Source organism: Orbicella franksi, chromosome 8 (genome assembly GCF_964199315.1).
Source record: "Orbicella franksi chromosome 8, jaOrbFran1.1, whole genome shotgun sequence".
Lineage (NCBI taxonomy): Eukaryota > Metazoa > Cnidaria > Anthozoa > Scleractinia > Merulinidae > Orbicella > Orbicella franksi.
The window spans coordinates 13,103,803-13,131,760 of record NC_138152.1 but is presented as its reverse complement, the minus strand read 5'-3'; the positions used below and the strand labels follow the sequence as shown (position 1 = coordinate 13,131,760).

Here is a 27,958-nt window from a genome sequence, read left to right as displayed (position 1 = left end):
TGTGATGAATTTGCGGAACCTTTTGCTGGCTTGTTCGGTCCTGTAGTCATTAAAACCTAGGTTGCGTTTTATATAGTAGGTAAATTGGACGTTTTTTTCAAAATAAGGTTCTCACACTTAAGTGTCGCAACCTCTTAGTGTCGCTTTATCGAAGTTTATGTTTGTCCAGTAACTGTAGTTTAATATACGACTGACGTCGTTGAAATAATTTATTCCGAAATGACAACGATAATTATTCCATGACAGCTGCGTTGTGTTGTACGGCTTTAATGGAAAATTGTCTCCGAAGAATATATTCTTTCACCACAACCCACACATTTCCGATAGCCGAATAACTGCACCTTCTAATGAAGCCAAATTTTGTATTGTCGGAGAGTATTGTTAAAAAGGAAACAAACGCCTCTCTATAGGCGGATTTTAACATGCCCTAAAGCACTTAAAGTCAGTTTTGGTAGAGGTAAGAGAGACTTTAATAAACGTAGATACAGATCAAGGAAGTATATTTTTACTTCTTTTATGATTTTTTTGTTTTTGTTTTTGTTTTACACAGCTCTCTATTACCATATTTTCTTTATTTGTTGTGTATAACCCTTTTGCTGGTTGAATTCATAAGCCGAAAGGTACACGATGATATTTCTCCTGTGTGATGAAGCTGTTTTTTGTCCTCAGAATTACCCCTCAGGGATTTGGTCTCCTCATTTGAATCGGAGATTGGAGCGTAAATGAATCAACGGGCGAAACTTAAGTTTCCTGTAGATCTTGTTTTCCATAAAAATATCAGTTCAGATCAGATTAAAAGGCTTGTAAACCAAGTCAAATCATTGCGAACATCTCGGGTTTAGCAGAGTGAAATCTTCACCGTCATAAACGTGTCGTTTTTTTCATCAGACGAAGAGAATAAGGCGACCTTTTTTCCTTTAATTATGATTTATTTATTTTTGTTTTTTTTTTTCTTTTTCTTAGAGTGTGACGCCAAAAGTTAATTTATTTTAATCAACGATGTAAAAAGGCCCTTCGGCTAGGAGGATGTCTGTTTTCTGCTTTTGTCGTTCTAACAAAAGTTGAAAAAATATCAAAGTCTTGCAACAATAGACAATTATTTGGCATTGTATTGCAGTGGGTGTGTAAAAACTGCGTCTGTAGCTTGCATGAAATTGCTTGCTGTCTGCGCTGTTAGGCAATACGCGAATTATAATTAGTGTGTTTGTATATCTTTCTTTTATAAGGATCGATACTTCATTTAATGGAAAATTAGAATTTGCGGAACCTTTTACTGATTTTACTAATAGATATTAGTGATATCTGATCGTAACTTTCGTTATCACAGCGGATCGCGAAAGTTTTATCACGGTCCTCCTCACGGATCTCATCACGCTTATCTCACCACGCTTATCCCAAGCCACTTGACGGAGCCTGGTACCGATTGCCGCTTTGAGAAGAGCAGAGGGCACTCGTTACACAGTATGGAACATGGTATTTCAAAGAATTCTTCTGGAATCAGTTCCGCACCAAGCCTTTTGGTCCAACTTCGGGAAAATTAACAGTATAATGAAGCATGACAAGGGCCAACCTTGAGTTGACATCGAGCGACAAAGAACAGTTTTGATGCGACCGACAAAGCTTCGAAATCGAACCACTTTATTTGAAGAGGTTCACACATAACGACTGTCGAATTCTAAATTAGTACTTGTTGCCTTGGAATTTTGAATCAGAAGTCATCTTCTATGGTTCTCAGCCAACAAAACATCATGAATGATGGGGATATTGTTATGGAAGGTCATCTTAAACGACTTAAGGTAAAGCGAAGGTAGTAAAATTTAATTTGTAGCGCTCGATCTTAGAAGTGTCCTCGATCGAGCTTTTTCCTTTTAAGTTCTCAATATTGGCCTAAGATTTCGTTGATGTTGTTGTCGGTCTGATTTTGACTGCCAATTCTTTAGTTTGCTTTTTTCTCGCGCATTCCAGTAGCAGTTGTGAAGTTCAACGAGGCTTTTGTTGTGTTAATATGACTTGAGCGATTGTATACGACAAACACCAGGTCTAATTTGCACTCCAATCAACTAAAACTCGGTGTTTAGCTTTGCAGGGGATCTTAAATATTTCATTCGTCTTGTATGAGGTAAAACCTCGAGAGCATTTTCCATTGATAAAAGTTGTATTGATACATCTTTATCTCGATCTCAAGCAAAATCTTGATTGTTTTCAATGTTAATATAAATTCAAGTATTACCTACACGATTTCAATTTTCTCCGGCAATTTTTAATTATGTAAGCCCACTTACTTAATTAAACAGCTTTGTGAGCTTAAAGGTTGTTTTTTTGTACACAGGCAGTATGGATGTGTAGATCTAAGTCCTCAAAATAGTCTTTATTTTGGAACTTTTGTTATTTATTAAGCTAAAAGGTGCTGCATGTTAGCACGACTAATTATTGTTTTGAGAGGTTGTGCGAAGCAAATTGAAAGACAATGTCATTTTCTTTGTGTGGAAAACAAGTTGTGCTCTTACACATGCAAATTCATGTAAGTTTGACAGATATTAAAAATTATAATATTTTTAACAATGATTCTGGAGTATTTTGATGGCGTTTTTGGCGATTGTGGCTTTCAGCCGAAAAAACCCTTTGATAAATAGTCCGGAGCATGAAATGTACTCGTAACGTGAAACATTGTTTACATCTGTTTTCTCAATAGACTCAGAAGAAGCGATACTTCGTTCTTCGTTCGTCTCCAAGGAAGGGAAAATCCCGACTGGAATACTACGAGAGCGAGAAGAAGTTTCGTTTAAAAGGAACTCCAAAGCGAGTTATTTACCTAACTGACTGCTGGAACATCGCAAAGAAAGAAGATTCGAAGCACAGATCGGTGTTCGTTTTGTACACGCGCGAAGATGCATTTGGCTTGATCGCCGATTCTGAAGACAAGCTAAATGCTTGGCTAAAGAGCTTGAAGATAGAGCAGAAAAAGGATGAAGTCCTGAATGCAACTGGTAGGTTACAAAGACCCCGGGAAAGACCGATCTTCTTCTAAAGCAATCAAATTACGTCGATCATTCTTCCTCAATATGTAAATTATTTTTTCCCCGTTTGAAATTAAGTCATGTGGTTGCTGATCCTTGATTCTAGTGGGACTACCCTGTTGGTATTATTATTATTATAATTTTTTCATTCTTTTATTTTTTATTTATTTTATTTTGTGGAACAAGGAAGGGGAATGTTATTTGTGTGACAAGGTTTGTTTTCTCGATTTGCGTAACACAATGTGCTGGTGGAGGCTTTGTTTTTATCAGGATTTATGAATAATTCGGACTATAATAGGAAGCAGTATTCATTTTCTTGATGTAGTGGTCGGGTTTGAATATTTGAAACAAATTAACACAATCTACATAACAATGAGTTGCTAGGAGTTGATGGCAAGCTGTGCAAGGGGGGTGTAGGGGCCTATTAGAAACCGAAAAAACTGCACAAAAATCGCTGGAAACCACAAAACCAAAACCGAAATACAGCAAAAGCCCTCATTAACAAAGCTTTGGCAGTCTTCAGAATCTCTCTTTCTGTTATTTAATATTTATATGTCTAAACTTCTTTTACTTTCCAAAGTTCTTTCTGTATATTCCCTCGTTAGTGCAGAACACATCATACTCTAAAAAGCTCCTTATTTGTGTAAATCAGCTCCACAGACCTATAGCACTGTGGAACTAGAAACAAACTACACGATAAAATGATTTTAAATGATTTTTGTTTAAAAGAAACACCACATTGTGAAGTTACTTTTTGATTGCCATTGTCATAATTTTCATTTGTGTAGGCACAATGGAAGCCCCATTTTACAACCAAATTACTAATTATTTTACAACCAAACAGTCTCTCCTTTGCTTTTATTCCTCGTGAACAGAGCAAGTGAGCATAATGTGATTCCCACGATGAAACGGGGAGACAACGGGCAATTGAGCTATAGAAACTCGATGGTCCACAGTCTAAGGTTAAAGTCCACAAGATATTATCTCAGCTGCATGATATTTGAGAAATAGTCTTTTTCTTTGATGTTATCTTTAGCTTTTGATAGTCTCCTTGGCATCCAAAGAGACTAGGCTTGTCATGCATTCCTCTAACTGTAAGTGGTCCCTTGGAATTACAGTTTTAGCGCCACTGTGGGGTGTAACTTCCTTGGCAAAACCAGAAGAACCATAAAATGCATTGGGCCGAAAAATCCAAAAAACCGCCATCATTGTTGACAAAAACCGAAAACAAAGACTATATTGGTCAGAAAAAAACCGCAAATCGCACAAGACACCAAAACTAAAAAACCGCAGTTTTTAAGTGCGAAAGCCGAAAAACCAAGCCAAACATTGGCCAAATCTGCAAAACTGAAAAATCCCAATGCCCCCCTCCTGTGCCATCCAGCATACAAATTGTGTTACTCCATGAATCACTGGTAATCCCCCACAAACCATATGTTTTTTTCTTGGATGACCCCCTGCACCCCTCCACTTGTTGTCATCCTTCTGAGAATTTCAGTTTTGTTTCTCTGTAAAAGTTTTGGCTCATGGATCCTCTCACCAATTTGTACTGATCTTCGTTGGGGAGGTGGGACAATTTCTGGGAACGTATCCTTGTAGGCTCTCAAACGTTTGTATTTTTCATGTAAACAAAAAGATCACCTCCATAGATCAATTTGGAGGCACAGTGGCCTCATGGGTAGTGCACTTGACTTCAGATCGAGCGGTCCGGGTTCAAACCATGGCCGGGGACATTGCCTTGTGTTCTTGGGCAAGACACTTTACTCTCACAGTGCCTCTCTCCACCCAGGTGTATAAATGGGTACCAGCAAATTTAATGCTGGGGGTAACCCTGTGACGGACTAGCATCCCATCCAGGTGGGAGTAGAAATACTCCTAGTCGCTTCATGCTACAGAAATGGGGATACATGTAAGCTTCAGTCTGATTGGCCACTTGGCCTGTATTCAGATTTTACCTTTTACCTAACACAGATCAATTTATCATGCTGAATTTAGTATTTAAACATGTGAAGTTTCATAAGAATCTGTTAGAAAGTCAAAAAAAAGTGGGACCCCAAACTTGCCATTTTCTATGAAGAAATGTATGTATTACCCCCAGGTATACATTTCTTCATAAAATTGGCAAGTTTTGGGTCCCCTATTTTTATAAGTTTGCAATGGATTCTTATTAAACTTTGCATATGTACTTAATTTGGCATGATAAATTAAGCAGAGAGGCTCATTTTTGTTTAAATGTAAATATTGGAAAAGCATGACATTGGTAAAAAGGTCCACTCACCAGCCCTGATGATGAACAACCTTCTTCTTGTTAGTGTCAAAATGGCCTGTCACTGTGAAACCGAGGGGACTGGGCACCAGTAAGAACCTCACGGGGCAATATGATCTTCAACTGTCCAACAACTCTTTATCATTGGTCAGAAAGGATACCAAAGAGTCAATGATTGAGCTGGAGCTTGTCAGTGTCAGACGTTGTGGACACACGGACTGTTTTTTCTTCATGGAGCTTGGACGGTCCGCTGCGACAGGTGCTGGAGAACTCTGGATCCAAGTTGATGATCAGATTATTGCGCAGAACATGCATGACGCTATACTGGGGTAAATTTTTTCTTACGTATATTTCAATTAAAATGTTACATCACACTAGAAGTTCGCAGATCTTCAACAGTTGCTATCTTTTAAACAATCATTTCAGTGAACGTGTTGCAAAAAATTATAAAAAGGAAATTGTTTAGTAATGTATTTGCTCCCAAAAAAAGTGAGAGCTCTCAATAAATTCATGAGCCATCTTGATGCAAGTTTGCATTTTAGTTTGGTGAGCCAATGGTACACAGCCTGCATATCTTTTCAGAGACAGGCATGAGAGTGCAGCGCATTAAGAATTTCAAAGAATTCCAAACATATCTGGAGATGTCCAAAGACTCTGAAGGATCTTCAAGAGATTTGTGATGAGATTTCAAACATTTTCCTGGTCCCAGAGCCATGATGTTGCCAATATGTTCCCTCATAAAATTATAGGAGAATTGAGAGAAGTGTATTGTCATTTGCATGGACTCTTTTTTTTGTATTGGTTTGAGCTTAGATATTTTTTAAAAAGTGTGTCAGCTACCTGTAATACCTCTAATTGGGCACAAGGTATGAGAAAATAGTCTTTTGGTGGCAGATCCAAGCTTTGGACCCTCATGCATAAGACTCGTGCCCAGTTAATATTAAGCAATGAGAGTTGGAAGGTATGCAGTGGAGTAGGTCAAAATGCAGTCAAACCTCTATTAAGTGGCCTCCTATTTAGAGGCCTCCCCTTGTTAAGCAGCCAGATATCAAAGCCTTTTTTGTCAGTTAAGTACTGAAAATGAAACCCCTATTAACTGGCCAGCTCTATTAGGTGGCCGCCTTTTGGTCGTCCCCATGAGGGTTCACCTATTGTCTTTACCACTTTTAAATGGCCACCCAAAATATTTATTAATAGTACATGTAGTTTGCCTGTCTTTGGAAAAGATGATGACAGATAACAGTCTGAAATAGAAAGGGACACCTGATAAAAGCATTCAAACATATGTTCATCATGATTGTCTTGACATTAGTCCATATTCACTATTAAGCAGATAACTCAAGAGTAAAAAATACTCAAACTACAACAACCCCTATTAAGCAGCCACCTCCCATTTCCCCGAGGGTGGTCCCTTACAAGGGGTTTGTTTGTGCGGAGACAGGATTTTAGAGAAGGGGGTTAGGGATATGGACAGCCATAGGTGCTCTCCTGTAGGGGGGTCGGGGGGGGGGGGCATCCTTTCCCAGAAAATTCCTAAAATTGAACTTCTCAGAAATGGATCTCCGCCATTCTGAGGTCGCCAAGTCAGCATGTTATTTTGTCTCCCCCATTGATCCGCCCCAGGTTTAACTGTACAATATACAAGAACAAGTGTTGCAATTCTTCACACTGTTATGTAGATTAAGTACTGTAACTGTGCGTGGTTCATGATGTGTGCATATCACGACCTAAGTATGATGGAGATTGCCAGGAGGGCAATAGAGGAGACCACATGCTCGGGAGGAATGTAATTTCACAGTACACAGTTTAGTATGTGTAACATTCTGTAAATTGAAATGTTTGTCTTATTCAAATTGACTGATGTGTACCTAGAAATCTTACTACGGGCCAAGCACAACTATTCTTTAATTTGCAGTTTAATGTATTACTTGAAAACCAGGATAGGTCATTTTAAACAATAAAATAAATTAAGTTGCCAATTGATGTATGTTTATTTGTCTTAGGGCCATGCACAACATCTCAACATCGGACATTCAACCAGTGTCCAGACGGCGCTGCTCAAGTGAAGGGAAGAGACAGAAATCCAGACCACGCCCTGTCTCGGCTGTTATTTATCCACTGAATCGTCGCCGCTCTGGTACCGAGCCAAGTTCGTCTCCTGAAGCCCTGTTTCATGCCGGTTCTTCGAATTCCACGAGGAATTTATCAGAAGGTGATTCGAGTCCCAGAAGCAAGACACCTTCTGTTTTAAATCGCTTATTGCCACGAAGAAGGTCAAAGGAAGGCAAGTTCGCCATGTTACTTATCACTCAAGTCTTGTTCGATTACCGTAAACTTCCGCTTATGAGCCCTAAGCTTGTGCGACTTCGCAAGGGGTTTTGGACGATTCTTATAAATTGGAGGGCTTATAAGCGGAATAAAAATACCGTTTCGAAATGAGCTACACCAGTGTTGATCAAAATATGTTTTTCATAGACTGGTTTTCAGTTAAGCTTGAAAACATCAGACTAAGTCGAAGTCAATTCATTTTATACTGAAAGGGGGCTTATATCCGGGGGGCTCATAATTGGAAGTAATATTTTGTTTACAGGGAGATGGACCTATAACCGGGGGGCCCTTATAAGTGGAGTGGCTTATAAGCGGAAGTTTACGGGTAACAGCACGCTTCAAAGACTGGCAGCCTCTGTTAAGGTCGGCACACACTAAGGAAAATGATTCGGGGACATGAAGCGGGGCCATGTTGCAGCGACAGTTTTCCTTAACATATGTGATATGCCCATTTTTGCGAAAAAGACTTCTTGCAAGGGCAAACTGTACCCTCCGTAACGTGTTGCATGAAATTTAGCTGCTTTAAATTCGTGCATCATGAAGCAAGGGCAAAATGATCTCAATTTTCAATGTCGCATCGTGTACGCTGCTCCTGCAAACTCTCCTCTTCTACGACGCATTTTTATGCCTCAATCCGTTTCGTGTGCACCAGCTTACGTACTGTCCCTGCAACATGCGTTCTAAGCTTACACACAAAGTGGCTTGTCCTCGCTTCACGTCCTCGCAACATGTCCTTTAGTGTGTGCGGACCTTTAGGCCCCATCCATACTACGCCGGAGAAATTTGAAAACGCAGCTTTGTTTCTACGGTTAGGTCTTCCGTCCACACTAATCCGTCACGAAAACGAAGCTTTTCGAAAACGCTCTTCAAACCGGAGGAATTTGAAAACGCCGGCTTTGTGTTTCAGTGTGGACGAAAGACATTTTGAAGACGAAACTTTTCGAAAACGAAAGCATCACGATAATCAAGTGATTTCCCTGACCAAGTTTTCCTCAGCCACAACTCCAAAATGACCAGTGATTGTTGCGTTTTCAAATTCCTCAGGAGCAGTGTGGACGGAAAACATCTGATGCGTTTTCAAAGTGAAAACACCGTTTTCAAATTTCTCCGGCGTAGTGTGGACAAGACCATAGTGCCAGCTCTTTCTCATTGAGCCTGATCAGAGCGAACAAATACGTTTCTTTTGGACAATCAGTTCTAATTATGTATTGAACGCGTCGTTCTGTTGTCTTTATTTGAATAGTTATAAATGCAAGTGTGAACAGCCCAACCAGAAGTCAGGAAGAGCAGAATTCAGATTTCAGTGCCAAAGTGTTGTTGAGTCCACCAGCGAACAGCACTGGACCTCTCACAGAACAGAAAGATGAACAACCAGGTAAGACATATTACGCATATTTTCAACCCCACTTTCATTTCAAGATACTGTAACAATTGTCTCTTTTTTTCGCAAATTGGAAGAATTGTTGTCTTCTTAACGCTGTAACGCTATCTGGGTACGTCACACGCTTATCCGTGGAAGGGAAGATTGCGTGACGAATTTAAAGTCTGCTTCGGAGGGTAGTGTTCTCATTAAGGCAAGCTAACGTGACAAATTCATTTGATGGGAAGGGTAACATCTCAGTTAGCGATGAACGAAAAACCTTAAACTCAAAGAAAATGGGAAAATAATTGTTTGTAAAAAGGCGGTAGCACATCAGTGAGGTCTGTATACCAGAAAACTAAACTTGACCGAGGATTGTTAAAGCTAGGTGAAGATTGAGACCGAAATCAAACGACGGAGTGGACAAATTCTTAGTTAAATTTCTCACAATGTGTATGCCATAACAGAGCCCCTACATGTAGCTATGTCGTGTCATTCAACTCATCAACAACAGCAACTAATGGAAGGAAAGTTATAAACTAGAAAGTCGTGCCTCACCAAGGAATTGATAAAAGTTAAGTAAAAATCAAAGCTCATTTTTGGGGGAGCAGGGATAGAGCACTCGTCTCCTACCAATGTGGCCCGGGTTCGATTCCAAGTCAACCAGGATAGAGGACCTGCATGAAAACCAGCCAAGGCTAATGTGGCTTCCTCTCTAAATATTATAATTTAGTTATTATTGCTTTGTACTAAATGAGATGTTATCCGCACAGAGTACATGAATATTGGACCAGGAAACGTTCAGGAGCTGACAAGTGAAGAGGATTACATGAAGATGGGTGGAGACCGAGTGAGTGTTTTGTTTCGAGACTGGGTCGGGTGTAATTTCTTTCTTTTGAAAATCAGTTTTGCTCGTCATTGCCTCGATGTGGGTGTGGGCGCATTGCATAGTAGGTGCAAATGTCCTAGGTTTTTTGGTACCCGTTTCGCGTATTTTTTGTACTCCACTGATTGCAGTTGGATAATAACAAGTGTTCCTTCTTCAGCATGAATTGGTTCTATCTGCCTGTTTTTGTTATTGTCTTTTTGTCTGTCCGTCTGTCTACGTGCCTGTTTGTTTTTGTCTTTGCTTGTCTGTCGGTCGGTCGGTCTGTCTGTGTGCCTTTTTGTCTGTCTGTCTGTCTGTCTACTTGCGTGTTTGTTTTTTTCTTTTTGCCTGTCAGTCTGTTTCACTGTATGCTTGCCTGTTCGTGTTTTTGTCTTTTTGCCTGTCTGTCTCACGGTCCGCTTGCCTGTTTGTGTTTTTGTCTGTCTGTCTCTGTCTGTCTGTCTGTCTGTCTGTCTCTCTGTCTGTCTGTCTCTCTGTTTGCCTGCAAGCGACCTACCTTGTACGTGGATTTCAAGGCTTTGTCATCACCACCTCCTCTCTCTTGTTTCTCCAGCGCAAGAACAGTGGCTCTTACGTGGACATGGAGTCAACGAAGTTTAAAGCTGTGAAAGCATTCAAAGACCCTCAAACTCAGTCAAACTCAAAACTCACGCAGACTACTCCCGAAGGGGGCTACATGGACGTGACGTCACCAAGGAAACAACAGTTCGACAAACAGAATGGAAGTACGAAAACTCAAAGTCCGAGCGCCCGCAGTGAGTTTGTACAGCAGAAGAAATCTTCGTCGCCTAGGCAACGGAGGACCACAGAAAGCGCCCTGCCCAATAAACCAGACATCCGCGAGTTCGTCTGCATCAAGAAATCTCCATCCACTTCTCGTCGGCATTCTGGGCAGGATTATGTCTCAATGAGTCCGCTGGCCGTACCGGCAGACGAATCTCGAAGCTACGTGAACTTTACCCCGGGCTCGAACTCTCCGAGGCCCGGGTCTCCGAATCTCATGTCGACCAATCAGCGAGAAGAGTCAAATCGTTGTTACGTGAACTATTCTCCGGGAGAGATTTTCGCAAACAGAAGTGCGCAAGTCGATTCTCTCAGCCCACGGACATATCTAAACGGTTCGGTCGAGTCGTCTTCGTACGAAGACATGCACAGTTATGTGAATTTTAACCCTGGCTATAATATTGAACAGGAAGCCGCGACCAGCGACTTTAGAAAACATAGCTTGGAATCCGTGCTTTCTGAAAAACCTCGCGAATACGAAAACGTTGATTTCAACGGTATTGCAAAAAGTAAAAGCGCGGTGGATGTTCCCCAATACGTTAATTTTTCTCCGAGGAAACCCTTTGAAAGCAGCAACAATGACATTTTGTCAGCCAATGGCGACACTGATGCGAGCTTAGAAGAAGCGCTTGATTACGTCGGATTTTCGCCTGGGAAAGTTCTGGATGAAAACGAGCGGTGGCGAAGATCACCTCGTTCAAACCGACGAGAAAGCGAACCCGCGAGATTGCAACCGCCAAAATGTGTAGGAAGCACATCGCTGGGGTCAACTCGAGAAGACGAAGAAATTACTCAACTTAACTACGTTATGCTTGACTTGAACAGAACTGAAAATTCGTCCGAGTCGCCTTCACGACAGCACCGGCGCCCTCCAAATATTGACTTGCGTTCGTGTCGACAATCTTCGCCAGGACCGAAATCCGCGCCAGTCAGGAGTATCTATGCTGAGGTAGATTTTACAAAGTCTGACGGAATAAGGCAAGCTAGGCAAGAAGTAAGAGAACCTACAAATACGGCTGTGTAAAATAGGATCGCTTGGAGAGAAAGTAGCATTTCTCACAGAATCGCTTCTCCGATTTTTGAGTCATTCTTAAACTTCCGCTATTTTAGTTACAGATGTTGCTTCGTTACGCGTCACCATGACGACAAAATGACTTGTGGCTCTCGGAGTGCAGCCAGATCTCGTAACCACAGTTGTCCGGCCACTTGGTCAGCGGTTAATTCAGCCAAGCATAGCCGAAAATTGTGTGGTTACGAGAGTCATCAGGAGATTTTGTTCGGCGAGTGGTCGTGCAAATTTTGATTGGTTGTAAAGAGTCGGAAATCCCCTCGGGTTCTGACAGTGTATTAGGCTTGCTGAATCGATATTAAACGATCGACAACTGCTGTGTAATGAGGTACAATTAAATTATTGTAATTATCTCCCAGATAATGTAAGAAATATTGTTTTCAGAGTAGCCGCTATGAGTATATATTGTCTTCTATTGACATAGCTTCTGAGAGAAAGAACGAATGCAATTCAAAAAATTATTTGACTTGTTTGATGCACAACGTGTTTAGCTCTAAATTTTATATCCAATTTTGTACACACCATAATTTCACATTCTTCTCACAATCACAGATTTCGTGGGTATAAATAATCTTATAAGCACAGTTAACAGCAATTCTTACATCCTTAAGAATTCTTACATTCTTCAGAATGTACAATTCGATTGACCAAACCAAAAACTAGCTGGTTGGCTTTGTAACCTTCGCAGATTATTGTAATTAAACACGCTGTTATTTTTGCTTGACTGTTGTAACGTAATTCAAATAAAGATTATTTTGAATTAACCTCGATGTTATGTAAAGACTTGAAACTGCGCATTTGCGCCAGGGACTTGGGAATGACTGAGCAATAGCGCGTTTACTACCCCTGCATCCCTCCCTTCCCTTATGCATCGGTCAGAAAAAAAAAATCCTTATGACCAAGCGATGACGTAATGCAAACCCATGGTGGTCGCTTATCTGCAGTTTAGCACGTGGGCTCATGTAAGATCAGCGGCGTCTGGTTGGCGTAGTTGTAGTTGTAAGGACTCTTTGGCCCGAGTTAACATTCTTTTTCCAATAGGTTTGCAGTGCGCACTTGTGTAGGCTTACCTTATTATCGTGAGTGAAATGCTGCCTTAATGTAACTGTCCACCATAATCTGGTTAATTGTACATTGAACTCACTATCTCTTTTCTGATTGGCCGAAAGCGTACAGTGAATTTTCGAAATCAGCGCCTGTGGCGTCATCTAGCGGCAGATTGTACAATAATCGTGTCAAGGACACCCAAGGTCACGGTTGATCATGTCATGTATGACCGCGGTGCATGATTTCTAAGGGAAATCATGTCAAGTTCGGGCGCTTTGTGTTGTTTGCCGTCAGTGAAGAAACAGAAACGTGACTTCCATTTTTTTTTTTTTTTTTCGTTAAATGTATAATGAAACAATTATTAGGTTCGTTTTTTGTGATATTCAGAATAGTCAAGGTCTCGGTAAGGGTTGTCAGCCTAACCCCTACCTCGACCTTGGTTATTCTGGACATCACAAAAACCTCATCCAATAATTGTTCAAAAAAATTCCTTGAAACTTACAGTTTCAGCTTACAACTAAGGGGAATTATCGAACTTCATAAAATTATATTTTCATGCATTTTTCCTCTCAACTACACCTCACCCATCCCCAGTCGGTGTGTTATGAAACGGTTGTAAGACGAGATGCATGATGAGAAGAAAGAAAGACAGAAAAGGTCGTGTGTATCCTTTCGTTTGCTTCTTCCGTCATCTTCTGTATTAATAATATTTTGTCACAAGAGACAAGGAAAAAAAGAACAAGTTATGAGGGGAGTGCGGCACGGAAAACCTTATCGCAACAAGCCCCTCTATATTTTGTTCCACGTTTTTCTCGCCCAACTAGACAAATGTCTGAACAGGCGAAAGTAAGGTCTTTTTTTTTTATAACTGATCCGTAATTAAATCTGATAGAATGCGAAGAAGAGTATTGAAAAAAAACAGTCTGAAAGAAAACGACTGAGAATGTGTTGCACCTTTGGCCACCTTTCCTTTCCAGGAATGACTTTTTTATCAACTCGAGGGTGAATTTTGAAGAGTTTATTTTGTTTTTTTCTTTTAAGGGTATAAAATGTTTGAGTGGAGCATTTTGATAATATAGTGAATTTTGAATCGTATCAGGAAGAGATCATGCTAAACTCACCCCATGAGGGACCATGGCAACCAGAACAATTAATTCAACTTTAAGTGCCCCCAACCCCTAATTCTTTTCTTAGCCGTCTGAAGAATTCTTCTGCTTTTGATCACATCGGTGAAAAAAAGTATAGTGTGATTTTTCATCGATGTTCTGTGCATTTTCAAACTTCAGAAACGCAGCACATCGGTTCACCGCCGAGAGTTAAGGAGACTGGGTCGAGTTTGGTCGAGGATATTCAAGTGACGCTGAGAGAGCGAAGAGAGACAAGGCAAGAGACTTATCAGAGGGAACATTTTTCTAGAATGCCTGATAAATGTATTGCTGCGAATTTTAATACTGTTGCTGATTCTTGTGAACGCATTTTATGCTTACCATACCTTTCTTTGGTGATTCTCGAGCCGAGGCAATCAAACTGCGAAAAAAAAAACATAGGCACGCAAGGCGTGCAAGAGTTATTTTTTTGCGTGAAATGTCGGAGATAGGAGCATTCATGGAACTGTTTGCAGTAATCATTTGGTTAATTTGACAAGTTTTTTCGGTTGCCATGTACAGCAAGAAAGAAACTGGGAATTTATGATGTACATACGATGTTACATCGGTCATGGTAAGATAGCTAAATAGTAAGCCATAAAATGTTTGACTGAACAAACAACACTAATCTGACACGTCTCCAGATTAATGTAGATACCATCTTATTTTCTAACAGGCAATTTGATTCGTTCTTTGATACAACCCGCACTGTGATTGGCGCGACAATTACAAGCGCACATGCATAACTCCCTCACTCACCGATCACATAGCCCTTCCAACCCCCAAGAAGAATTTTTGCTCAAAAATACTCAAGTTAATTAAGAGACTTTTTCGCGTTTTATACGAGTCGTAAGTTTACCCTTTTTACACAACACAACACAACTTCACCGAAAATAGAAAGAAAGAGAAAAAAAAACCTCTCTGACACGTTGAAAGTCTAATTTAATTAAATTGCACTTTAACTTGGTGCCACGCAGTCTCCAAAGAACATTTGAGCAGTTTTGATACTTTTTACCTTTAAAATATCGGACTGAAAAGGATGTCATAAAATGGCCATCAAATAAAAATAAACTGCTATTGCATAAACTGCTATATCTTAAAAGTTATACTGTAGTGAGATTAAGTTTAGATATCAGAATTGATTTGTTTAATTTAGTGATTGTAAAAAGAGTAATAATTGCATGTGTGTAAGGAAATGTACTGTAATTAGTGTAAGGTGTAAGTACTTGTGTTGTAATTAATGTTTCTATTGTAAGTATTGTAAGATTTTTGTGTTGTAATAACAATAAAAAATGTTCTTTATTAAAGAAAAAAAACTGCTATTGCAGACGCATTACAATGTAATCCAACGTGGATGCTGCGAAGCAATTTCGGGCTAAAACTACAAAATAGCCCGAAGTTGCTTCACAGACATGCTAGATTTTATTGTAATGCAAATGAGCAAACTTAACCTTGAAAAGGACTATTGGAGCTGTCGTCCATATTTTCACCATATCAAGTTTGCATGTTTGCGTTGGCGTATAGTCAAAGATCCTAGTACGCAGCCACGCACCACACTAAATAATTGATTAGGAAAAGGTAAACACGCATGTATCTCTGCATTTTGTTTTACATATAACTTGTTGCTTTTAGACAGCGATATTATTCATTTCTGATGACCATGTGAGCCACGCGGGAGGATATCAAACAGTGACGTTTGAATCTTTTATTTTAGTAGTAGTTAATTAAATTTCGATGCTCCTACCGCTGTGGAAAGAATTCGTCTCCCCTTAGATCTATAGAATCATGTTTAGAAACAAAATTCAAATAACAAAAGCTCCGAAGTTCAGGCTTTTTACTAAATTGGGTGATAATTTACCAGTTTCCCCAAGAAAAAAGGGAAGAAATAAAACAAAGACCGAAAGATAACAAGCCAAAGATATACGAAGCGAAACGAAAGACAAAAAAGATACAGCAACAGTAAAAACTGAACGTAAGGAGAGCGTTGACTTCCAAAGGAAGTGTCTCCTAAAGGGGAAAAAATGTAAAAGGAAAATTAAAATAAGCCAGCATTCAAAAGTTAAGAATTCAGCCTAACGTGAAAATTCAAACAAGAACAATTTATTACCACCACGCCATGTATTTCCACTTTTGTTTTCCCATTCCACCTTTTTTTTTAACATAACATTAAAAAGCCCGAGAACCTCGAAGTCAACCGAGTGTAGTTTTGAGAGTGTTGATGTATTGTTGTCTGCTTATCAAACTTGTTCGGACAAAATTTGCTATAATTGAGCCAACCTAGGTGCATACGTCATACTATTTCCTTTGCTTGACCAGTTAAGTCACACGTTGGACTGAAGGGATGCTAAGTATAACATAACTTGGACATAGGACAAAAGATGTTTAATCATTAAATGCTTACTAGTGTTTTTTTTCGCATCCAGTTTAATCTCTTTTGGCCCAAAACTGGGAAATAGAAAGCTGAACATTGAGATATAATAATCCCGACACAGGAAAAAAGTTTCATTAAATGAAGCAGTAAATGCTTCTCAACATTTTAGGTATTAAATTCAATCAGTTAACAAAAGAAAGTCACAATTGTCTTGTGGTTGCTTTCGCTCCGATCCTTATACCTAAACCACGTATGCTCGGAAACTCTACTAGTGAAGTGATTTTTTTTTTTCTCATATTTACCCCTCGCCTCACCCTGCCTTAGATTAATGGGTATCTAGGTTGGTCTCTCTTTTTGTTTTAAGAATATTCCTGCTCGCGTTTCCTTTAAAAAATATGTATATATGTTTAATATTAAAGGCTTGTGCTGTCTGAAACCTAAAATTGGCTTGCTTCCTTCAATTAATGGAACTGCTTTGAAAATTTCAGCCTCGCTGTGTCACGCCCCCTAACTGACAGGTAACCGAGGAATGCTTTTAAAAGCAAACCACAAAACTGAGCTAAAAACATTGTGGGCTAATGAACTCAAAAATTAAAAACAAACATATATTATGTCATCATACAAATACTTAGTATGTTCCAAAAACCTTTAAAAATCTGTAGCTTCTATAACATGTCATCAAGTGCTTGAACATTTACTGTCATATTTTCGATTCTGACAGCGACAATTACTAAGTAACTTCAAAACGAATACTACTGGAAATTGAAATCATCAGTCTCTTAATATTTACTTATGTACAGCTGTCAACTGCGGGTGATGTTTGCGTGCGGAGCAGTTAGAATTGAGAAATTCCATAATCGTAGTTACCGGTGTTAACGCAGATACTCATGAAAACTTTGATCTTCATCATAACATTTTAATGTTGAGATCTGTGGCGAAACAGTCAATCAGTATTCTTTTATATTCGATTCCATTTTTTCCGCTTTGCACATGGAAGATAGTTCTAAAAACATTGGAAATAACGAGTTTATTTCAACTTCAGCATATGCACATACACTCGGGCTAATGGCAATTCTATCGTATTTTGCTCTTAAAGGAGAAGGTCACTTCAAGAAACGTATATTTTTTTGTCAATGCTAATAAAAACCTTGCACTAAGTTTAGCCACTCACCGAGATCTCAGCCCCTAAAGTGCAGGTTTTCCTTATGAAATTCGTCTCCAAAGACGCCCAAATTCGAACATCGTTGCCCCCATTTTGAACAGTACTCAGCAGTCAGGCCGCGTTTTCGTGACGCCATTCTGTCCGAGAGATTTTGTCCAAATGGCTTCTGACAAGCCTTTTAACTACCACTTTGGGTTATGGCTGCTCTTGAGCCAAAAATACTCCGAACTCCAAATTGATAGCTTTGAAAATAGAGAAGTGGATAAAATAGATTTTGCTGACCTTGTGAAGGATACCAAGTCAGTTGCAGGTTTTTATCCTTTCCGCCAATTTCGAGTCGGCGGAATGACGTCGCATAAACACGGTCTGGCTGCCAAGACAGTTTCGAGACGAATTTCTCCAGGATAGCGGATAGCCTTTAGAGGCTGAAAAAAACCGTTGAATGTAAAAGCTGAATGTTTACTTGCTATAGGCGAAGACAAAAAAAGTAAGCTTTTTGGAGTGACCTCCTTTAAATTGTAAAATTGTACTCTCACTTCTGGAATTGAAAAGAAGTTTTCTACCCCTTATTCAAGATATTCAAATAACTTATTTTGTTTTGCTTTTCATTTCACTGAGCATGGGAGAACATGTTTCTTTGCAGACCTCAATCTTTGAAGATACAGCTATTTCTGCAAACAGATTTCCACAGCCACCTGTTTTATTGAAGACGTTCACAAGCGAGATAGATGGGTTTGATTTTGTACGAGAACAACTACAACAAAAATTTATACCAGCGCATATCATAGGAAGGCCAGAGAGCTCCCTGTAGTTACCATTCTAATTCGACTACCTGTACGACAAAAAGAGCAAGGATTGCAGTTTGAAGTATATGCACTCACTTTGGTCAAACAAATCGAAGTACAATATAGAGCGACATATCTTACGAATGTTCTCATAATACTACCAGGAGGTTTGTCCCTGACTAACTCCAGCCCAGCATGTGCATGTAATAGTGCTATTTTCCAATCATTATCTACAGGACTACGGTGTACTTCTTCAACTTAACAGCGTCAGAGCTAGAAAAAAATGATAGATTTCCAGCCCATTAACGTCATAGCTGTGTTTCTGCTGTGTCAGCAATCGTCCGTGGAATCAGCTGTTGAGGAATGTAGCGGTGATGCTGAATATTCCATCTTGGGAATGATGCTACGGCGACACATCTTCAAGAAGATCACGAGAGCGCCACTCGGTAATGTGTGCCTAAGAGAATGTTATCGCGACGTTAGATGCCAAAGTTTTAATTACGTCATTTCCCAGGCGACGTGTGAATTGAACAACCGCACCAAGGAAGCCAGGCCTGAAGACTTCGTTCCCGACTCTGACAGATATTACTTCAAACGAGACATGAATAGAGGTAAATTCATGTGACCAAAACATTAAACTCATCAATCACCGTCATTTATCTATATCACACTATTGCTTAGCTATGGGCTAATATTGTTAATCCACTGGTTTTCAATAGCACACAAGTGTAACTGCAATGATGTAAGCAACATACGTAGCCGCCGTAGGGCTTTGTTACGAAATTGTCCACATAAAAGGCGCTTATTATCAACATTGCACTACATCTGTTTCTATCGACGTATGCTTGTGGCTACTACCCTACTGAAAACCATCCTTTCATTTCACAATATCAACCTGAATTTTCATACTAATTCTTAATGGGTTTGATCTTTTATTCCGGGCAATACTCCTAGAAAAATTGGATGGGGGTGTGCGGCGCGCCTCTCAAAACCCTTACCCTATTTATGACCAAAATCTGCGATTCTCCCTACCCTATTTATGATCTGAAAAAGTAGCTGCTTCCAAAGAACATACCCAGTTCAAGACTAGAGTGCAAAACCATACCCTATTTATGACCAAAATGGCCAAAATCGATACCCTATTTATGACCAAAACCCTACCAGCTGGGGCTGCACATACCTATATAGCCCATATAGGAGATTATCCCCAGGGCTTTTATTTCACTGTTTGTTTGTTTGTTTGTTTGTTTGTTTTGTCTGTTTTTGTTTTAGTTTTTTGCTTTTACCTTCTGGAGCACTCCAAGAATAATTTCTTGTTGACATCGATTTTGCTGTCTTTCCCCAGTCCGTCTCGGTACCATTCCGGAAATGCCCGGAGAATCGTGCCAAGAAATTAAGGCGAGTGAAGGAGAATACGCGGTTGACGGCATGTACTGGCTGCATTTTCTCTGGATTGGGAAGATTGTACTTGCTCACTGTGACATGAGGACTGTAGGTAAGTAAGAGTCAAGTAATGCTAATAAGAATAATTATGCACAATTGATTTCTTTCGCTTGTGGCCAATCTGTTTAAGTCCAGTCCCTAGGATGAGTGAGGGGGGTTACAAGAACAGCAGTGAAATAAATTAGTTCTCCTAAAGGTAAAGTTTGCATACGAGCCAAGTGGCCCATCAGGCCGGAGCCTATCCCGGTTTCCATAGCATGAAGCGACTAGGAGTATTTCTACTCCTCCCTGGATAGGATGCTAGTCCATCGCAGGGTTGTTTTCTTATTTTCTTTGTTGTCAGACATCAACGAGTGCAGTGCTTCAGCTGGAGTCTGTGATGTCAATGCCGACTGCCAGGACACTCTTGGTTCCTATCTTTGTACCTGCAAAGTTGGATACAGTGGAGATGGAAAAACATGTAAAGGTAGATAAATGTACTGTTCGATTGGAATATGGGGTCGCCAGTCAGTCACATTGTCGACACTCCTGAGCTACAATCGGCTTTTTCGGCTGATAGGTGAATCTTTGCTCACGTCAACAAGATAGACCTTTCCTAGATACCGTAATATTTTTCCAGCTACAGGTTAAGCCTGATATGCAAGCATTTGCCATGACCTTTTTTTATCGTGCAACAACTTCTCATAACTAAAATATGCGTGGTTAGATGGTGAATATAGAGGAATAGTACTAGTTTACATCGCCTTTTCCTCGGTTTGCAATTGATCGGAAACCCCTTGTTTAATAAGCCTCTGAGGTAAGATTCTAGGTTTCTTTAGTTACAGAAGCTTCTCCCCATTCATCGACTTTATTACCGACCCGTTTACTGAAATACATGTAACTAGACATAGACATGACATAGACATACTTTATTCAACGCGGTCAAGTACACGCTTAGCTGTTCGCTAGTTTCCAGGTGCTCCAAGATTTAAATTAAGTAATGTACAACATTATAAAAGCTTTAAAAAAAAAAAAAGAAAAAAAAGAAAAAAAAAAAAAGAATTTGTTGCTATAATGTCCAAGCAAGACTCTCTAGAAATTGAAATCCTTGTTGGCTCAGTCTGTATAGCTACCTGCCTACCTGGAGGCCAACTTAACAACCTATCTTCTACCAAACAACTACATTAGCAAAATTTTAAATAAAATCGATATTTTAGCTCTTGTTCCAGAAGTTGAATATGCTGTTTTCTTATTTTCTTTATTGTCAGATATCGACGAGTGTAGTGCTTCAGCTGGAGTCTGTGATGTCAATGCCAACTGCCAGAATACTCTCGGATCTCATGTTTGTTCCTGTAAAGCTGGATTCACTGGAGATGGTAAAACTTGCACAGGTGAGTGTATACTTAGTGTGGTAGGAGGGAATGTATATGTATTACACAGGACAGGGAACAGAGAGTATACCCACATACGTATTATAAATTTTTCTTTCCCTTTTGTTTCCATGGAAATTAATGGACCTAAGCAAACCATATCAGAAACGGCAACGTTGATAAAACAGAAGAGCGTTTATAATAAGCAGCAAATTCGTCTTCCGCTTCCTTATTGCATCTCGGTTCTTTTCGTCGCCGTTGTCTACCAAACAACAACGCCAAATTTATTTATTTTACTTAATTGAATTTAAAAAAGCATTTAAATATTCAACTGGATGTTAGTTTCTGGACAGACATAGAAATAGACATAGACCATTGCTGGGAATTTTATTAATCCCAGTAGCTAAGTGTCTTGGTCAGGTAAAAGGTAGAGTGTTGCTAAAATAAAGATAATGCATATTCTGACTTGGTTAATAGACCCTTTTCACAAATGGCTGCCAATTAATATCTCTTTTGTGTGCATTTAAATTAGCCTCACTAAACTCGTTTGAGGGTAGAAATTCTTTTAAATTATCAAGTCAAAAACAAGGTTAGTCAGAGTTATGTTAATAAAGTAATATGCTGATATGATTCATAATACTTATACTTATGTATAATTCACAATTGACAGCCATTTATGAAGGGGGTCGATGTGTTCTCTCAAATAAATTTTTAAATCAGGTTTTGTTTCACGATCTTTTGTTATACAGCTGCAAATAAGGACTGTGCTGAGCTGTACAAATCTGGAATACAACACAGTGGTGTGTACACAATCAACCCTGATGGATTAGGTGATTTTGATGTTCTCTGTGACCAAACAGCAGCCGGAGGAGGGTGGTCAGTGTTCCAGAAAAGAATGGACGGCTCGGTTGACTTCTACCGCGTCTGGGCTGACTACGAACGAGGGTTCGGTAATTTGAGTGGTGAGTTTTGGCTCGGACTTGATAAGATACACCGCCTGACCAGCAGCGGAGGATATAAACTCCGTGTTGACCTGGAAGACTTAGCAGGAAACACTGTTTACGCCGAGTACGATTCGTTTGGAGTTGGGAGCGAGGGAGCTAAGTACCAGCTGAGCATAGGAAGTTACTCAGGTTAGTTTTATCTTTAAGCTCTGGTATTTTTCACGACACATTTACTTGGACGATATGAAGACAAGTCACGTTTCCAATACAGTACATAGCCTGAGTCACTGTCTAAGCTGGCCTCAACTTCTTTCACTTTCGCATTGTATCAGGGGATTCGATAATTTTCTTTTGAAAGCGTAAAATTATATCTGCATTACTAGGAAAACAAAATACCACTTCAAATGATTAATCCATTATAAGGTGCCATTGCCTGCTTCCTAGTTTTCCAGTAGACTTGAACAAAAGTTGATTCCTTTCCAATTCGTGTGATTTGGGAGAGAAGTAATCTAACGGCCCGATATATGACAAGTTGGAAAGAAACCTTTCTTCGGCAGTTTTTCAAGAAACGCGCAATTTTTGAGAGCAACGGCTGCCTGCAACATTCTTCCTTCATTCAATTCATCACCAGTGAAAATAGATCGCCGCGTTGCTGGTTGGGTGAACGAATTATTACTGTCACTAGTGAAATTTCATTGTTTGCGTTTCCGATTGGCTAAATTTTGACTACAATTTTTTGAGTGACTGAATGTGAGTAACTTTTAATTCGACTACGTTTTATTCAGTCTCTGCTTTATTTCGATTAGGAACCGCTGGAGATTCGCTGGATTATCATAATGGTTATCCATTTACAACAAAAGACCAAGATAACGACAGTGATAGTGGTAACTGTGCTATGCAGTATAAGGGAGCCTGGTGGTATAGACACTGTCATCTCAGCAACTTGAATGGTATCTATCATAACGGAAGTTACACGGGTACTGACGGTCTTAGGTGGAATCGTTGGAAATCAGATTCGGCGAAAAGAACTGAAATGAAGATCCGACCGGTGAATTATTAACCATCTACGCTTCTTTACCATTGATGACAAAATAACAACAATGCAGAAGAGAACTTACTAACAACGGATATCGTGGTTCAGTTTATATTAATTATGCTTTGCTTTGAATACCTAAACAGCTTTACTGTATTAGTAAGTAATCGAAAGTAATTGCTTGGCTTTTCGTTGTTCCACAAGGACATGTAAGGGAATATAAACGTTTTGTAGCCAACAATAATAAACATACTGTTTAAAACAATCTGGCTCGGCCTACTTGTGTTTCTTCTCTCCTGATACACCTGATTACACATGTTTACCTCGACCTCTGATTGATTTAATGAGCCAAACTCTCTAATTTTACATGGTAGGTTGTTCCAAAGGGTTGCGCCGCTGTAACTAAAACTATTTTTCATGTAGTTAGTTCTCGGAAAGGGAACAGTAAGTTTGTCAACCGAGTCCCTCAGAGTCCCTCATTATTCTGAATAGACATATTTGTGGTATATTTTTAAGGACGAACAGCTACAATATGTGGCAAAATGGTTAAGACACTGGAATGAATAAATAATTTTGTTTTCGAATGTTCAGCAAAATATATTGTTTACATGAACTCTCCGCCTACCCCAGTTCAATATTTTAACTGAAGTATTTTGATGTCATTTCAACATTAGAAGAATGTTGGTTAGGTGGGACTTATTTTCGTCTTAATGCTCCCCATTAATTAATAGATGACGGCATATATATGTCTGGATTTATGAAAACCATGCTAATTTCCACACAACCACCCTGACACTTTTCCAAGGAAATATACAGGTTTTTTCACTCAATCGACCACAGGCAGCCTTTCAACACACAAACTACTCACCCACCTTGCTTGTGTCTGGTTGCCTGGCTGCCGGCCGCTAAAGCTGCAGGGCATTGCTGGCCAAGGCTGTCCTGTAAAGAAATGCTCCTTTTAACTGACGAAAATGTCTCTCTCTGTGACCCACCCCATCCCCTGGGGTTAGAGCCTGGCGGCCCCGCTTGGTATCAGCTGGTAGCCAGACACCAGGGCTATCTTCCTCAACCCTACTTGACCGAAGCCCGGCTGGCTTTTCAAGCGCCGCGCGAAAGTTTTGCTCCAGATCTGACACGGTTCTCATAAATTTAGACATGAAAAATAAGAAAGTCGTACAAATATCTCAAACTTTAAAAACGGTTTAATTAAAGTAATTCTTTTCTTTTTTAATAATTGTTTATTGTCTCGAGCTTGTATCTAATTATAAGCTTTGATTCGTCGGCCATCAGGGATGTTTAAAAACCTGCAAAAATCTACTAATAAGATTATCAGGAAAGGTGTTTTTAAGGAATATGACGGCAGCGTGAATCAGTCTTTGCAAACGTATTTAATTTCACATGTCACTGTCTTAATTAAGGCAAAAAATACAAAGCCAAACAATGCATGGAATTGATATTTTTGCAATGATACAATAGTTTTGCACAAGAATTAAGATCCAAGTCGTGAAAATATGCGGCGACGTTTTTGTTAGCGATTGGTTCTAGTTTGTAATGAATATTCATGACTACTTGTGGAATCTGCGTCAAACCAAACACTTGGTCATAGTGTGAAGACGTGAATTTATGTGCTCCTGATGATGTCGGATTTGGTCATGTTCTTCCTTCAAGAAGATAAAGCAGAACGAGACAGAATCATCAAAATATCAATGGTGAGTGTATGTTTTAATCTCTTTGCACTTCACTAAACGGAACAATTTCTACCTCCCTAAAGTTAAGTTCTACACTTGCTCGCAATCAGTTCCTTGCCAAGCTGCACACAGCTTCGTTCATAAACCAGATAGTGGTCGTTTTGCAATCACTGAGGTGAAACTTTTTAATGAAGAGTTAAGTAATAATTTTTGCGCAAGTTTGTAAGATAGTAGTGCTGAATTTGTTTGATATTTCCTGTTCTTCCCGCCAGTCCGGAAAGTTGAAAACCGTTACCACGTGCAACCGGTTCATACGAGCTTTGGTCGCTTCTTGCCCTTGTAGTAACAACGTATCTTGGAAATATATTTGTCCCGAGAAAAAGCTCATGTTTCTCTTTATTGTCTTCTTTTTAAGGTGAGGAAATGGCCTAACGGCGAAGATGAGATTCATTGGTATGACCCGGCGAACGAAAGAAGATAATGAAATTTAATGGTTATCATTAACGTTGGAGATGACGACGAGATAAGAATTTTAATTTCGTAACTTTCGATTAGAATGGTGGCAATATATTTGAAGCTTATGTTGTAAGGATAAGCTGTCGAGATGTAGTAGAAAAGTCGTGGTTCTTATTTGTTTCGAACAACGGATATATATTTTTCAATAACTAACCTTTGGCCGTAATTAATCTGAGATCTCGATTCTGGTAGCCACCATTTTGGTCGACATGAGTTCAGGAATTATTTTAAGTAGATAAACAACGTTGAGTTTTTTTTAGTTTTTACGGTGGCACTATGTTTGGCAACACCATGCTAATTTTTGTGATCAAAACTTTAGGTATTTTAGGAAAAAGGATAGTTTAAATGGCCTGCACGACAACGAGATATATTTCTGGCAATGACGAAATTCACTCGACAACAAATAAATTGTCTTCCTAGAATTAAAATCCTCGCGCAGCATTTTACTCTCCTCAGATTGAATAAAACCTCTAAGTTGTATTCAGTGTTTTTTTTTTTACGTAAAAAGGACTAACAAAACATGTCTGCTCTGTGAAACAGAAAAAATATATTTTGGAACATGCAAACGAAATTATTCTGTAACAAATTTAGATTGTCTTGCTGCTATTAAAATTATCCTCAATCATTTGAAAACTCATAATTTCAAACTCTTATTGTAATAGAGCAGATAAACTCCAGGAAATTGATGATTGTTCTTCAAAGAGTACGGATGGTTATCTGAATTAATCACATGAACACACTATTGTGTTATAAAATTATTTGCATTCATGTTCAACAATCTTAAACACATTTAAAAAACAGATATCAACACAGGCCAAAAACAGAAAGATTCCGAACGGCTGCCGAGCCATCTGAGGAATTCCGAAGATCACCGACGATAGAATTTTGGAGATCACTCGAAGATTTCCGAAAACATTCGAAGATTTCCCAACGGTAACGAAAGTTTTGGGAAAACTTTATGGAATTCAGAAGGCTAAAGGGAAATTACTGGGAGATTACAAAATACATTCAGAATCATGGAATTACCGAGTTATCTTTCGCTGTAAATCCTTTTATCTTATTGTACCATAGCTACTTTAAATAAACTCTTGAAACTATCTTCAGGTTATTAAATATATACTGCACAACTCAATTTTTTTAATGGTGCCACCTTAAGGACAGATCAACGTTTGTTTAATTTCAAGATATTGAAAATATAAGCTTCTAAGATCAATATCTGGTTGATAAAAGATGTTGTGAAAAGGAAAAAGCATAGAAGTATATAGCGAGACTGAGAAACAAAATCTTCGACTAGGACATATTGTCTTGATGTGTTACCAAATTCTCAGAAACACAGTTAAGACCAAGCAAGGCAATCTTTAAGGAGAATTGGTATTTTCAGCTTTCAAGTACGCACGAGTTTAGCTTCGCGGAGAACAACTGAAAACATTAAACCTGTTTCTGCAAATTCTTCGACATTTGCACTCAAATTCGATCCCGCCATCTTTTGTTTTTCAACAATTTTCTAGCAATGACCATCAAAAAGAGAACCTTTCGCATGCAACTACTACACAGTAAACAGTTAAAATTAGCTATTGCATTGGTTGATTTTCAAGATTTCAAAACAGCTGCCAACAATTTTGTGACAATATAACAAAAACTAGAAAGAGCAGCAGCAAATTTGTTAACAAGGATAATATGTACATATGAATTGGTGTTAAAAACGTGCCTTGTCAAACAAAGTTCTGGTAGCGCGTTCGCAAAACATGTTTGTTTTCTGTTGTCATTTCTAACGTTTGATAAGCTTTGTTCAAATTAATAGAGTAAAATATTTTCGAAAACTTTTCAACAAGAGATTAAATTTTCACGGCGAATTATACTGACATTGTTTTGACTTAACAAGTTCGTAAAACATACTGAACCGGCCGAAGAAATTTTACGTTATTTTAGGAATAAACATCTTTGTGTTACCAGATATTGATTATTTTGTAGTGTTTACACTTTCGTTGTCAGTTGCACGGGAAAAGAGAACGGAGCGAACGGTCGCATCGGAAGAGAAAATTTACTTGTTTTGAAACTTAAATAGATTATAAACTATCGAAATTGGCAATTTTGCGAGGGACAATGATTGGATTTTGACTAAGAGTGTTCTTGCTCCTGTGCAACTGATCCGAGGTATACCATCTTTATATTATCGTCTGATGGAGAAAGATATGAAATGACAAGCTAGAAACAGTTGCAGATCAAACCCGATTGGACACAATATTAAACTCAGTTGAAACGTTATTTCACGGTCACTGCGACATTTAAAAATCATTTCGGAATTAAATTTTATTTGGTCGCATATTTGATCCACTTGCCATTTCATCTTTTTCATGTCTTGATGAACTCTTGCATCATCTCGCACGAAAACCTTCGCGAAGTTCGTTGAAGACTGTTTGGCAAAACTTTGTTTGGAGACCGAAGCAAAAAAAAATCTTGAAATATCAAAATTTGTCTTTTCAATGCGAGGTGGTGCAATAGCTTTTCACGGAGTTTTCAATTGCTGCCTTTGAGAAATTTATGCGATCCAAAACTTCTGAAGGGTAACCTCTTTAATTTTTTCTCAAAAAAAGTTGTAAGGGGAAACGCTGTGCAAATTTTTAAAATTTTCCCGCCAAAAGTCTTAGTTTTTAAACGCAAACTTTTTCCTTCACGCATTTTAATTTAATTAAACTGATTTTGAATTAATTAATTGGTTACTTATTGCAAAACAATAAAATTTAATTAAATGAAAACAGCAAG

General features: G+C 39.0%; 2 protein-coding genes across 4 annotated transcripts; both read left to right on the top strand.

Moving 5' to 3' along the window:
- Positions 1-304: 304 nt before the first annotated feature.
- On the top strand, positions 305-12,476 carry LOC145494610 (uncharacterized). Its single transcript, XM_081474135.1, has 7 exons — positions 305-1,796; positions 2,693-2,987; positions 5,330-5,612; positions 7,287-7,567; positions 8,855-8,986; positions 9,745-9,821; positions 10,414-12,476. Exons 1-7 carry the CDS (start codon positions 1,725-1,727, stop codon positions 11,665-11,667), a joined length of 2,394 nt encoding a protein of 797 aa, XP_081330261.1. The 5' UTR covers positions 305-1,724; the 3' UTR covers positions 11,668-12,476.
- A 3,084-nt stretch (positions 12,477-15,560) lies between these two features.
- Positions 15,561-24,136, top strand: LOC145494616 (uncharacterized). Of its 3 annotated transcripts, none has more exons than XM_081474143.1 (7): positions 15,561-15,598; positions 18,459-18,833; positions 19,568-19,717; positions 20,009-20,131; positions 20,913-21,035; positions 21,764-22,147; positions 22,765-24,136. In XM_081474143.1, exons 2-7 carry the CDS (start codon positions 18,506-18,508, stop codon positions 23,016-23,018), a joined length of 1,362 nt encoding a protein of 453 aa, XP_081330269.1. In that variant the 5' UTR covers positions 15,561-15,598; positions 18,459-18,505; the 3' UTR covers positions 23,019-24,136. The 3 variants fall into 3 exon arrangements, with proteins under 3 accessions (XP_081330269.1, XP_081330270.1, XP_081330271.1); XM_081474144.1 differs by having other exon boundaries at positions 15,566-15,593; XM_081474145.1 differs by lacking the exon at positions 15,561-15,598 and having other exon boundaries at positions 18,447-18,833.
- The last annotated feature ends 3,822 nt before the right edge of the window (positions 24,137-27,958 follow it).